Source organism: Schistocerca serialis, chromosome 4 (genome assembly GCF_023864345.2).
Source record: "Schistocerca serialis cubense isolate TAMUIC-IGC-003099 chromosome 4, iqSchSeri2.2, whole genome shotgun sequence".
NCBI lineage: Eukaryota > Metazoa > Arthropoda > Insecta > Orthoptera > Acrididae > Schistocerca > Schistocerca serialis.
This window is the reverse complement of record NC_064641.1, coordinates 872119635-872132925: the sequence shown is the minus strand read 5'-3', so window position 1 is coordinate 872132925 and position 13291 is coordinate 872119635. Positions and strand designations below refer to the sequence as shown.

Sequence of the window (13291 nt, the reverse complement as noted above, 5' to 3'; positions counted from 1 at the left end):
ACCCGGTATGGAGCCCCGTGTTCAAGAAAGTGCCCTGAACAGTGTGCTCCGAAACACTTGTGCCTGGACCAGCATTCTACTGTGTCATCAGATCTGCTGCAGGTTACCGGCTACAGAGTGAGCAAGTCTCCGACATCCGTATTTCAACACATGGTCATCTACTCGTGGTTTCATCGTCCTTCAACCACTTTCAGTAGATGCTCATGAAAGTAGCTCACAGACAACCAACCAGCTTTGCCATTTTCTTATATGCTCATTTCCAGGTTCCAGACCATATCAATCTGAACTTTGCCACAGTCACTTATCCCAAAAGATTTCCACATTCCTTTATTGTCAGTAGAATGATACCCTATTTATCTCTGCTCCACTTATAAACTTTTCGTACAACATGACATGCCTGTAACACTGTCAGGTGGCATTCAGTCTTGCAGTATGCAAGTATGATATAGTGCATACTGAGTGAACTCCCCAAGGGCTCACAGTTCTTTCGTGTGTTTATGCATGGCACCAACACAGTCCACAGCTGTTGCAGCCTCTTCTTCCTTCCCGGGCTGCATTTCCTCCCCGTGCCCTTCACTCCCCATCCTCACTCCTTCTGCGCTGCGCCTCCTCCCCCTTCCTCGGTCTTCTTAAGTATGTTGATGTGGCTGTCCACCTTGTTTCCTATATTCCTTGTGGTTTCGTTTGCCTTGCCTTTTCTCTTTCATCCTCTTTGGCATTTTTGGTCCTCTTTGGGGTTTGACCTTCACTTCTAAATTTTCTGTCTGTAGTGTGAGCCATGTGGGGAAGAACTCCCTCCCTAGCATCTATGGCATGAATTGCTCTACTCCCTTCCTTCACCTCTTTCTTCTCTGCTATAGCCACCCACTATGTCATCAACATGTGTAGCCAATCCGTATGGTGGGGCTGTTATGTACCCATCTGGCTCATCGCCCTGACAACACAGGGATCGCACTTCTGATACCTGAGCTGTTGCCTCCACCTGTAAGTCTAGGACTGGTTATTTGTCATTCCAGATCATTGCAACTTTCAGCAATGGCCACGGTGAAAGACAGCCCTTGCTGTGGCTGGGTGGGACCCATGTGAAGAGCCCCTGATCAGAGTGGGTGGTATCAGGGCAGATGCTTTTTGCGTGCAGTGTATCAAGCTCCAAAAATTTGGCCACAGCTCCTAAGGCCATCTCTTCAAGGTAACGGATTGAATGCTGCTTCTTATGACCCTTTGGCCTTCCCTCTCCTTGCTACATTCTGGGACAAGTGCAAGGCTCGCCAGCTTGACGTGAAACACTTGCCCCGCTACCTGGTCTGTACTAGGATGGATGGGGACACATTCATCTCCACAAAACCACTATTTTTTGTGGAAAATATCAAAGAAAAGTTTGGCAGTGTGGAGAGTCTCAGATACAGTTGGGTTCCCTGTTGATAAAAGCTTGTTATGCTACCCAATCTGTAGCTCTTTCTGATTGTAATCATCTTGGTGATATCAGTCTCTGAATGTGGTCCAAGGGATCATTTTTCATTGGGACCTCATTTTTCAAACTGATCAGGAACTTTGGGCTGATCTGGAACAATGGGGTGTTCATGTTGTTCAACATGTGGAGGAAGGTTGTAAGGACAACTATACCAATACTGGTGCCTTTATTCTGGCTTTCAAGGGACATACCCTCCCAGAGGAAATGAAGGTTATGTGGTACCAGTGTGATGTGAAGCCACATGTGCTGCCACCCATGAGGTGCTTTTGGTGCTTACATTTTGGACATGTCTGTACTATATATGGTGGCCCCTCTATGTGGTGACTGTGGACACCCGCACCATGAGGGGAGCCCCTGTGTTACACCACCTGTGTTTGTAACTTGTCATGACCATCACTCTCCATGCTCACCAGATTGGCTGGCTTACAAGAAAGAAAAGAAGATACGAGAGTATAAGTCCCTGGATTGTCTATTTACTCTAAGACTTGTCAAAAATATGACTAACTCCACCCTGTGTCAATGACTTCTACTTTTACCTCCGTTATGTCCTTTCCCCTCCTCCCTCTTCCTCATCCCACTCTCCTCCCTCATCCTCATCCCAATCCTGTCCCCCTCTCCTCTCCCCCTCCCCTGCTGTTCCCACACCCTCCCCTCCAGGTATCAAAGAAGTGCCTCCCTTCTGTGGCACCTGTTGGTGATGGGGCTCTCTTCCGGGACCCCTGCCTCCGGCGTCTATCAGGCTGGAGGCCTTTTACCACAACTCAGCCACAGGACTCAAAGTGGCCACGGGACTCACAGTCTGTTTGCCCCAAGGTTGCCTACTCTCTTTTGGTTCTGGATCTCACAGAAGCCTGCTCTCCTCCTGTATCCTGCCCTCCTCTGCCTGTGAAAGGGAAGAAGAAGAAGAAGAAGAAGAAGAAGAAATAAGAGTACCAGTTCAGGGCTACTCCAGTGCCTCCAGAGGTGTCATCTCTCCCTTGCAACTTGAGTTTGACATTTATAAATGTCATCCCGTCATCGTTGGTGACAGTTCGTGACCCGTGATGTGTGATTGGCTCCAGCCCCTTTGCTTCCCACTTAAATACCTGCTCTGTGATTATTCAATGGAACTGTAATGGATACTACTATCACCCCCCCCCCCCCACAGTTGCAATGCCTTATTGCCTTTTACTTGGCAGCTTGTGTCATCCTTCAGGAATCTCATTTTACTGATGCTCACTCACTGACCCTTTGTGGGTTCCATGCTTTGTCGGAACCAGGTCGGCCCTTTGAGGGCCTTTGGTGGTGTCTGCATGTTAGTCTGTATGCGTATTGTTGTTTATGGATTCCACTTCCTACCACATTGGAAGTCGTTGCTATTTGGGTCCACTTGGACTCTGCCATCACAGTTTGCAGTCTGTCTCCTTCCTGACACACCATTTACATATGCTGCCGTAACTGTCCTCCTTCAGCAATGTCCACCTCCCTTCCTCTTCCTTGGGGATTTCGTTGTCCATCACCCTTTGTGGGGCAGTGCTTCTTCATCTAGTCGGTGGTTCCTCATTGACCAATTGCTTGTGCACCACGACTTGTGCCTTCTTAATAATGGTTCGCCAACTCATTTTAGTGCTGCACATGGCACTTCCTCTTCCATTGATCTTTCGCTCTCTTCCCCTCCCCTTCTGCTTCTCTTACACTGGTTGCCACTTGATGACCTCTGTGATAGTGTCCACTTCCCGTCAGAACACCATCTCTTGCCTGCCACGTGTGCGGTGTTTTCTGAGGAACTGATGGCCATCCGTTGGGCCCTCCATTTTTTTAAAGGTCCTCTCTTACCTGAGTTTTGTTATGTACGGGCTCAGTGAGTGGCCTTCAGGCTATCACTCGGTGTTTTTTTTCCTACTACGCCTTGGAATCTGACATCCAAGACCTTCTCACTGGTCTAGCTGATGTAGCTTGTTTGGTTGATTTCCTTTGGGTTCCTAGCCATGTAGACATACCGGCTAATGATCTTGGTGATCATCTGGTTGGGGGAGGGGGAGGGGGGGAGGGAGGGTGAGTAGCTACCCTTCGTTCTCCTGGACCCTTTCCGGGGGTGGATTTGTGACTTTACATCAGATCCCTTTTTGCTCAATCATGGGCTGACTCTGGAGAGGCTACCCCTCTGTCTAATAAACTTCTTGCTGTCAACATGACTCCCAGCATGTGGTGTTCTTCCCTCTGCTGCTTCTGGAGGGTATCTACCATGCTCTGCCATCTTCATATTGGCCATACTATGTTGATCTATGCTTTTTTACTCCACAGTTGGCCCCACCCCTCCCCTCCTTTGTGGTTGCGGGGTTCCGCTCACTGTGAACCAAATTTTGCTGGATTGCTCCCGCCTTTTGGCCCTTTGCACTAAATGTGCCCTCCCCCCTTCCTTGTCGCAGGTATTAGGGAATGGCCCTGACATGGTTATGTCTGTCCTTGATTTCTTTGTGAAAGTGGGTTGTACTGTCAGGTATGCGTTCCTTGGTTAGTGTAGGTGTTGGTTATGAAGGCCTTGACATCGCCTCCACACTGACCAGGTTCTCCCCACCTTTATCCTAACTTTTTGTCTGATCTGTTGTGATATTTTGTTTCCTTTTTTCTTGTGTCTTCTTCCCGTGGTGTTGTCCCCTTTGTATCATGATAATGTTATGATGTGGATGTTGGAACAGGTCAGTGACAGTGTTGGTGTCCCACCTTGCATGGTGTTTCTGGGGCACACTTGCTGTCCTCATTCGCACCCACCCTCTCTTGTTCTGTCCTCTTTCTGCTGTGCTGACATCCATTTTCCTTCTTTGTTTGTGCATTACCCCTTTCCTTCACTGGACTGTGCTGTTTGTGTTGTTCCTCCCTTGATTTCTGACATCCTCGATCATGGGGCCAATGACCTCACTGTTTGGTCCCCTCCCCCAAATCAACTAATCATCCTATACAAAGTGCATCACCTAAATCTTTCACCGCAAACATTGCAGAAATGGAAAGTGCTATTGATGTGCGGATTTCACAGAATGGATTGATAGTCAGCGACTTGTATTGTTAGCCAACCAACATATTGTAATGATACTTAGAAAGTGTATTTTTTGTGCAAACAAACACTTTTTTTTAAAAATGGAACAAACCAAAAATAGGGTAAATTAGAAAGTAAGAGGTGTTTTTTCCATGATAGTGCTGGTTGTTTACAATTTCATATTTTGAAAAGTTGCCACACCAACACTTTTACAGTCGGACCCACATTACTGTTATCAGAGTGAAACAAATGAGGAAGAAAAGCACTTCTGACAGTGCATCTGTGCTGTAACTCATAATTCATATACAAGTATTCCTCAAGCATTTTCTGTTTATTTACGTGTTGTAATTTGGTGCTGAATGCTTTTGTATTAATAAATTTCTGCCAAGAGATATTAAAATGAGCATTTCCCAAAATTTCTGTTTGATGTCTTTGAGACATTCATCTTGTGTAGACTTAAATTTTGTTTTTCAGTTGTCTGGGTATGTCCATATTTCATGGAACCATACATACTTGATGCCTGTCCAAAGTTGCGCATGTTGGACTACAAAGTTTATTATGAGAACCATCCTCTGTTCTCTCAAGGTAATCTTAGGTACATAATTAGTTGCATATGTTATATGTACTACTGGCTATTAAAACAACAACACCAGAAAGAATTCCAAATAACAATATTTTACTAATTGTGCTTATAAAGTAAAGTAGGAAGGATTCATGACTGAATGTGTAGGTTATATATGATTTTACAGTCTTTAACATTTAGAACACAGAGCTGCTGTCTCTGACAGCAACAATGGCTATAGGACATCAGGACATTGGGTCAGAGTGAGCTTGTATGACATGTACAAGTACATCGTTCCATGCTGCTTCATCTCTGAGCTAGAGTTCATCAACCATAGTGTCTGTCAGATGGTGGTGAACCATGACCAAATATTTTCATTGGGTGAGAGATCTGTACACACTGGCCAAGGCAACGGTCAAACACCTTCTGTATCGAGCTAGGTCAGGACAGCACAAACAACATGCAGTCTTGCATTGTGCTATTGAAAGAGAACGTCACAGGGATCTCAAAAAATGGGGCTTATACATTTCAGAAATCTAACAGCTGCTGTTCAAATTACTGTCTATTTGTGTCAAAGGTGATAGTTTCATGTACCCAGTTGTACCAAATACTATCAAAGTGTTGGGTCCATATGACGATGGCTAATGCAATCTGACCACCTTTTTCTCGGAGCCTCCACAATGGAGCATCCAGTTTAATGCTGTATGCATAATGAAGACTTGCCTGAAAAAATGCCGTGGTGTCATTCTTGTGTCCACTGTAGTCATTGGCTGCATCACTGTCAGCATGCCTCTCTGCTACTGCTCAAGGGAAACAGTGACAGTGGTCACCATGCTGAAAGTTCATGCTGCTTCACATGTCATTGCGCCATTAAACACAGAGTGATAAAAGTCAGTTGCTATAGGCCATGATACTGCTACTGTCGAATTCCGACACGTGCAAATAGACATTTCTCCTTCTTACACGAGACATGATATGATCTTCTTGGAAGCAGCCAACATTCAGATATGATTTCTGGCTGAGAATCTCACGCTTTTTGAATACAGAATGTTTGAGAGGCCCTCAAATGAAAACTGAAAACCCACCACAGTGGGACCATGGTACAGTTCCATTCAAAAGCAGTAACAACACATGTTATGTTTTTTAGTCAGATGAACCATTCCTGTTTCATAGAATGTGGTTGTGCCACTCACAAATCCACAAAGCACCCACTCTGGCACTTCCTCATCCATCTGAAACCAACGTCCACGCTCATCTGTCTTAAGGTTTGCCAAATATGTGAAAATTACATCCGGCTGTACGGAGGATGTTCCAGTGTCCCAAACAAATCACTTTGTCACATTTGCAGTGAGGGGTTGGGTGTTGTTGTGTAAGTAGATGATTCCATCCGACAGCCCAAGGGCTAACAGCAAAGCCAACAGTGGAAGTGTCCCACATCTTCCCAGCCAAAGAAATCCACAGCTGTTCACACAAATTCCAGTAAGGCCATGTTGACTTCCTTCTTTGACTCCAGAGGGTCTCTGCTCATGGAGTTCCTCGAGCATGGAACCACAATCAGCGTGCAGCACTATGAAGATGCCTTGAACAAACTGCGATGTGGCATGAAGTAAAAACACCCAGGAATGTTGTCAAATGGAACTGTCTTGTTGCTTGATAGTGCCCACCCTCACACTGCTAATTGGCTACTCTTGAGCTTTTTGGTTGGGAAATGCTGCAACAGCCCCCATACAGCCGGGATCTTTCACTGTGTAATATTCACGTCTTAAGCGACCTCAAGAAAGATGTGTGAATGTCGGTTTCAGTCAGACAAGGAAGTGCAAGAGTGGGTGTGATTGTGGATCCATCAGCAGCTAACCACATTCTGTGAAACAGAAGTTCATCATCTTGTCTCCCAGAGGGATAAATGTCTTAACCTGTGTGGTGATTCATTTAAAATCAAATCATTTTATGTCCCATTGTGGCAAGCATTTGGTTATCATTTGCTTGTTCCTTATAGATAGTGTTACTACCACCCACTTTGTGCAGTTGTGCTAAAATGCTAATCATTTGTGTGTCCAAGCATGCTAATTTGACATTTGCTCCGTGCTTCCTTCATGATGTTGCAATTTTAATTGATAACATTGCATTATATGTGGTAACTGTTCTTTTTATAAGTCTGAAGCAGTTGAGCAGTTGTGAATATTGTATGTGTCATACCTTTCTTTACGAAGTACTTAATCAATGCTCGAATATCAATTCCCCCCCATCTTTGCAAATCACTGCATGGGAACAACAGAGCCACGTCACTGCCACAACTCTCTTTCAAGAGCACTGACGTCGCATGTGTTTACAGGCAACAGTCCAATGAATATCATGTGAACAACTCGTTGCACTAGCAACTTGTGGTGATTTTGAGAACTTTTCAAACCACCCTCAGACATTGGAGCAAATGGAAGTGAACACAAGCAAATGAGTATTCACAGACAATTCGATAGTGATCCGTACCATTTGCTTCTATCTGTGAACAAGCAATTACATCAGAGGGAATGGAAGACAACACAAGATATGAACAGTTGAACTCTGTATTATTGTTTTTTTGGTGCTAATAGGCAGCATTATAACACTGTATAGTTGGAGCCAGAGTTCAGAACTTTGATAGTCACACAGGATTACTTTGTATGGCAAGTGTACTGTTTTTGATAAAGTCATCAAAATGTCGTTGGAAAAGAAAAATTAGTTGTCTCAATTTGTACTTAAACACAAAATCCTTGGAGGTAACACCCTTAACACTGAATTGCAGCTCCAGCTTTCCTTAGCAATATTTCAAAACTTTGCGCATATTTCAGTTTACGCTTTGTGCTAGCTTCTCATTACATTTGAACAGGAAATTTAAAAGCAGTTCACTAATTACTGATGACCAACATAACCTGAAAAAAGGGTAGCGTTAACACACTCGTTATTGGCAGCTGTGGATATTTATGGTACTGTAGAGATTGTTTTCTGTTTCAGTATCTGCTAAATCACAGATAGTGTCTTATGTATGCAGTGTCGTATGCAATGCACATCAAGAATAAAATATGATTAATCAAATGGAAACATACACAGATGTTTCACAAAGGCTACTTCATAAAATCTGCTTCATAGTTTATTAGAGGGTAGATAGTATTACCCCAAGTAAATTATTTTTGCTTTTCTTCAGATTTCTCTGAACATGGACAGTGACACATTGGTAATGTAATTATAGCTCCCACGAATGTAAGTGATGAGAGTAATCAGGACTTTTTGTATATTTTTAATTTTAATCAGCCTAATAGACACATTTTTGCACTTGTTTACTTTCAAGGAAATTTGTGGTCCTTGTTCTTTTTAACAAAAAGGAATACAGAGTTTGTGTTAATTCAGTCCATTTCCCAGTGTTGTAAGCATCTAATGAATTTATTGACTTTCTCACCCCCCCCTCCCCAGTATGACCACTGAGTGCTTCTGCAGTATTCTATCAATCCTCTCTGGTTCCCAGAAGCACATATATGTATATTTTTCTATCAGCAACATTGAACTCTCTTCGAACCACTCCATCGCTCTTGCAAGTCATATCAGCAACAGGAAGTAGACAGGTTAGCAGATGAAATAATCCTGTACTACTGGCACCGAAGTGGAGTGAATGCATGCTTCCTTCGAAAGTTCCCTAAAACGACGAAACCACCAGAACATAAGTAAACACTAGTGAATGAAAGCAAACACGACCAGATGCAGTTCACTTGCACATTAGAGAGAATTCTTGTTTGATGATTCTTGTTTGCTTGTATCTGCTCTGGTGTAAAACAGATTTTAGGGTAGAAGTCCGCAGTGAGACCAACACGTGCTCCCATTGCATGCCACGTGTTGGTCTCACAGCGGACTTCTAGACTGAGCCACACACAATTGATTTCATCAAAGTGTACGGGCCTGAAGATGGCATTGACGCAACATCGAAACTACTAGCGAAGTAAATATAAAATGTTAAGTACAGTTGGAGGAATTTCATTTTTAATAAAAATTATACCAGCTGTGTCCCAACTTCATCCTGTTTAAATACGGATGTATGAAGATGCTAAATAATAATTGTGAAGCCCATCAGTTGTGTACATAGCAGCAATGCCGGGAGTCCTCAGTTATAATTGCAAACTCGTGTACTCACCCTACTTCCTGTGCCATTGTAGTCCACTCGTGTGCAACAACAGACTCAAGTAGTGAGTGTTCAGTTAAAAGGGTAGAAGTGGAGACTGTCGAGACAAGTGTCCAAGCAAACAGAGCCTGCTTTTTCAGAGATGTAATAGAAGCCTCCAGTGGGCCAAGTATAAATGCCTTGTTTGTGACCTCTAATATGAAGTCCTCAGAAGGACAGATGAAAATTAGATGGGGGCCAAGATGGGACTGTTTGGAGGATGACTGATGACAGTGAATCCAAGACATTGGACTGTTGCAGATGTTGCAGCACTCATGTGTGATTTGGCATTGTCATGCTGAAGGAGATGGTGCTCCATGTGTGGACAAACTCTTCAAATTTGAAACAGAATTATAGCACATTATTTTCCGTGTACCAACATAGTTCTGTTACACATGACTGTTGTAATGCCGACCGGAACGGTCGCGGGGTAGTAGTGACGGAAACGCGGCGGGACCCGCAGAGTGGCCCGTGAACAACAACACAACAGGAGAGGATGTACACGGCCAATGGAGGACGTTACGACACAACAAGAACAGACAACAGAGTAATGAACCAAACAAGACAACCACGTCCACTGGAATAAAAATACGAAAGTCAATACGCTGTCTGAGGCGATATGTCCTGAGATGCACGTGATGTTAGACTGCTGGCTGAGCACGAGGCAGGTGCTTAAGTATGCAATCGGGGCACCGCTATTGGCCGCTGGGACCATGTGTTCCACGGTGGCGTCCTCACACTAAAAGCGGACCAGGAGGCGTGCGCCGCCACATCTTACGGCGCGATGGTGCTGAGACCTCTATGGGTCTTCGACGTCCATGGCATCTGGTGCGGATTTAAATTCCGCGGCGCGCGGTACCAGGATGACCATGTTACACGCTATAATTCGGAGCTTTGTAGTGGCAGAGGGCTGCAAATACATAGACATGAAGAGTAAAGGTGTAGAATATTAGCAACACTTGTTTTATTTAAAATGCTGTAAGAGTTTTCACATAAAAAATTCAGAGGCATTACTTTTCAGTACACCCTTGTATCAGCTTGTTTTTAAGCATGTTTTAAGCATGCATCAACCACAATGAGAACCATGTTGGGTGTGCTTCACAATAAGAAACATCCCATGTGAGGGCAACTTAAGCAAAGACTTTACCGATAGTGGCCTTGCTTTAAGTGTGATGTTAAACTATAGGAAAGTGAAGTATAAGTTATTGTATGTAGCAGTGTACTCAATCAAAAATCTTCCTTTTGAGGAAAAAGTGTTAGAGAAGTGTTAATTGAAACATATACACTCCTGGAAATTGAAATAAGAACACCGTGAATTCATTGTCCCAGGAAGGGGAAACTTTATTGACACATTCCTGGGGTCAGATACATCACATGATCACACTGACAGACCCACAGGCACATAGACACAGGCAACAGAGCATGCACAATGTCGGCACTAGTACAGTGTATATCCATCTTTCGCAGCAATGCAGGCTGCTATTCTCCCATGGAGACGATCGTAGAGATGCTGGATGTAGTCCTGTGGAACGGCTTGCCATGCCATTTCCACCTGGCGCCTCAGTTGGACCAGCGTTCGTGCTGGACGTGCAGACCGCGTGAGACGACGCTTCATCCAGTCCCAAACATGCTCAATGGGGACAGATCCGGAGATCTTGCTGGCCAGGGTAGTTGACTTACACCTTCTAGAGCACGTTGGGTGGCACGGGATACATGCGGACGTGCATTGTCCTGTTGGAACAGCAAGTTCCCTTGCCGGTCTAGGAATGGTAGAACGATGGGTTCGATGACGGTTTGGATGTACCGTGCACTATTCAATGTCCCCTCGACGATCACCAGTGGTGTACAGCCAGTGTAGGAGATCGCTCCCCACACCATGATGCCGGGTGTTGGCCCTGTGTGCCTCGGTCGTATGCAGTCCTGATTGTGGCGCTCACCTGCACGGCGCCAAACACGCATACGACCATCATTGGCACCAAGGCAGAAGCGACTCTCATCGCTGAAGACGACACGTCTCCATTCATCCCTCCATTCACGCCTGTCGCGACACCACTGGAGGCAGGCTGCACGATGATGGGGCGTTAGCGGAAGACAGCCTAACGGTGTGCGGGACCGTAGCCCAGCTTCATGGAGACGGTTGCGAATGGTCCTTGCCGATACCCCAGCAGCAACAGTGTCCCTAATTTGCTGGGAAGTGGCGGTGCGGTCCCCTACGGCACTGCGTAGGATCCTACGGTCTTGGCGTGCATCCGTGCGTCGCTGCGGTCCGGTCCCAGGTCGACGGGCACGTGCACCTTCCGCCGACCACTGGCGACAACATCGATGTACTGTGGAGACCTCACGCCCCACGTGTTGAGCAATTCGGCGGTACGTCCACCCGGCCTCCTGCATGCCCACTATACGCCCTCGCTCAAAGTCCGTCAACTGCACATACGGTTCACGTCCACGCTGTCGTGGCATGCTACCAGTGTTAAATACTGCAATGGAGCTCCGTATGCCACGGCAAACTGGCTGACACTGACGGCGGCGGTGCACAAATGCTGCGCAGCTAGCGCCATTCGACGGCCAACACCGCGGTTCCTGGTGTGTCCACTGTGCCGTGCGTGTGATCATTGCTTGTGCAGCCCTCTCGCAGTGTCCGGAGCAAGTATGGTGGGTCTGACACACCGGTGTCAATGTGTTCTTTTTTCCATTTCCAGGAGTGTATATATATTTAACAGCTTACTTTGTATCTAACCATAAAATAAATTTAATGGTGGAAAATCCAGAATGGAATGTAACAGTATGGTGAAAAGGGTAGTTGTTACTTACCATACGTCGGAGATGCTGAGTCACAGAGAGGCACATCAAAAAGGCTGTCGGAAAGTTAGCTTTTGGCCAGTGAGGTCTTTGTCGAAAAAAGACAACCCCCCCTGCCCCCCCCCCCCCCCCCCCCCACACACACATATACACATACACGCGCACAACACACACACACGACCACAGTCTGTGGCAGCTGGAGCCAGACTGTGAGCAGCAACACATTATGGGAGAGGGAAATGGGTGGGGATAAGCAGGAGACTGGGGCAGAGAGGGGGAGGGATAGCCAGGTAGGGGTGGAGGACAGTAAAGTGCTGCTGGGAGTGTGTAGGGATAAGGTAGAGAGTAGGGCAGCTAGGTGCAATCGGGAGGTTAGATGGAGGGCAGGAGGGGGGGGGGGGAGGGGTTAGTGGAAAAGGAGATAAGTAAAAAGACTGTGTGTGTCAATGGAATAGAGGACTTTGTAGTGCTGGAATGGGAACAGGGAAGAGGCTTGACAGGTAAGGACAATGGCCAACAGAGGTTGAGTCTAGGAGTGATACGGGAATGTAGGATATATTGCAGGAAGAGATCCCACCTGGCAATTCAGAAAAGCTGGTGTTGGCGGGAAGGATTCAGATGGCACAGGCTGTGAAGCAGTCATTGAAATGAAGAATGTCGTGTCAGGGCAGTGTGCTCAGCAACAGGATGGTCCAGCTGTTTCTTGGTCACAGTTTGTCAGTGGCAATTTATTTGGACAGACAGCTTGTTGATTGCCATGCCCACTTAGAATGCAGCACAGTAGTTGCAGCTTAGCTTGTAGATCACATGACTGGTTTCATAGGTAGCCCTGCCTTTGATGGGCTAGGTGATGTTTGTGACTGGACGGGAGTAGGTGGTGGTGGGAGGATGTATGGGACAGGTCTTGCATCTACGGCTATTACAAGGTTATAAGCCATGAGGCAAGGGGTCAGAGCAGGGGGTGTGTAGGGATGGAAAAGGATATTGTGTAGATTTGGTGTGCAGCGGAATACCACTGTGGGAGGGGTGGGAAAGATCGTGGGTAGTACATTTCTCATTTCAGGGCACTACAAAAGGTAGCTGAAGCACTGACGGAGAATGTTATTCAGTTGCTCCGGTCCTGTGTGGTACTGAGTCACAAGGTGAATGCTCCTCTGTGGCCAGATGGTGGAACTTTGGGAAGTATTGGGTGACTGAAAAGATAAGACACAGGAGATCTGTTTTTGTTCAAGATTGGGAGGGTAGTTACAAACTGTAAAAGCC

General features: G+C 45.8%; 1 protein-coding gene across 1 annotated transcript in view; it reads left to right on the top strand.

The window, feature by feature from the left end:
* The window catches only part of LOC126473522 (rRNA N6-adenosine-methyltransferase ZCCHC4), a 270950-nt gene that overhangs the window by 235619 nt on the left and 22040 nt on the right, over window positions 1-13291 (top strand). Inside the window, 1 exon segment of the mRNA XM_050100624.1 lies at window positions 4959-5069. Within this exon segment, the coding sequence (XP_049956581.1) occupies window positions 4959-5069 (111 nt within the window).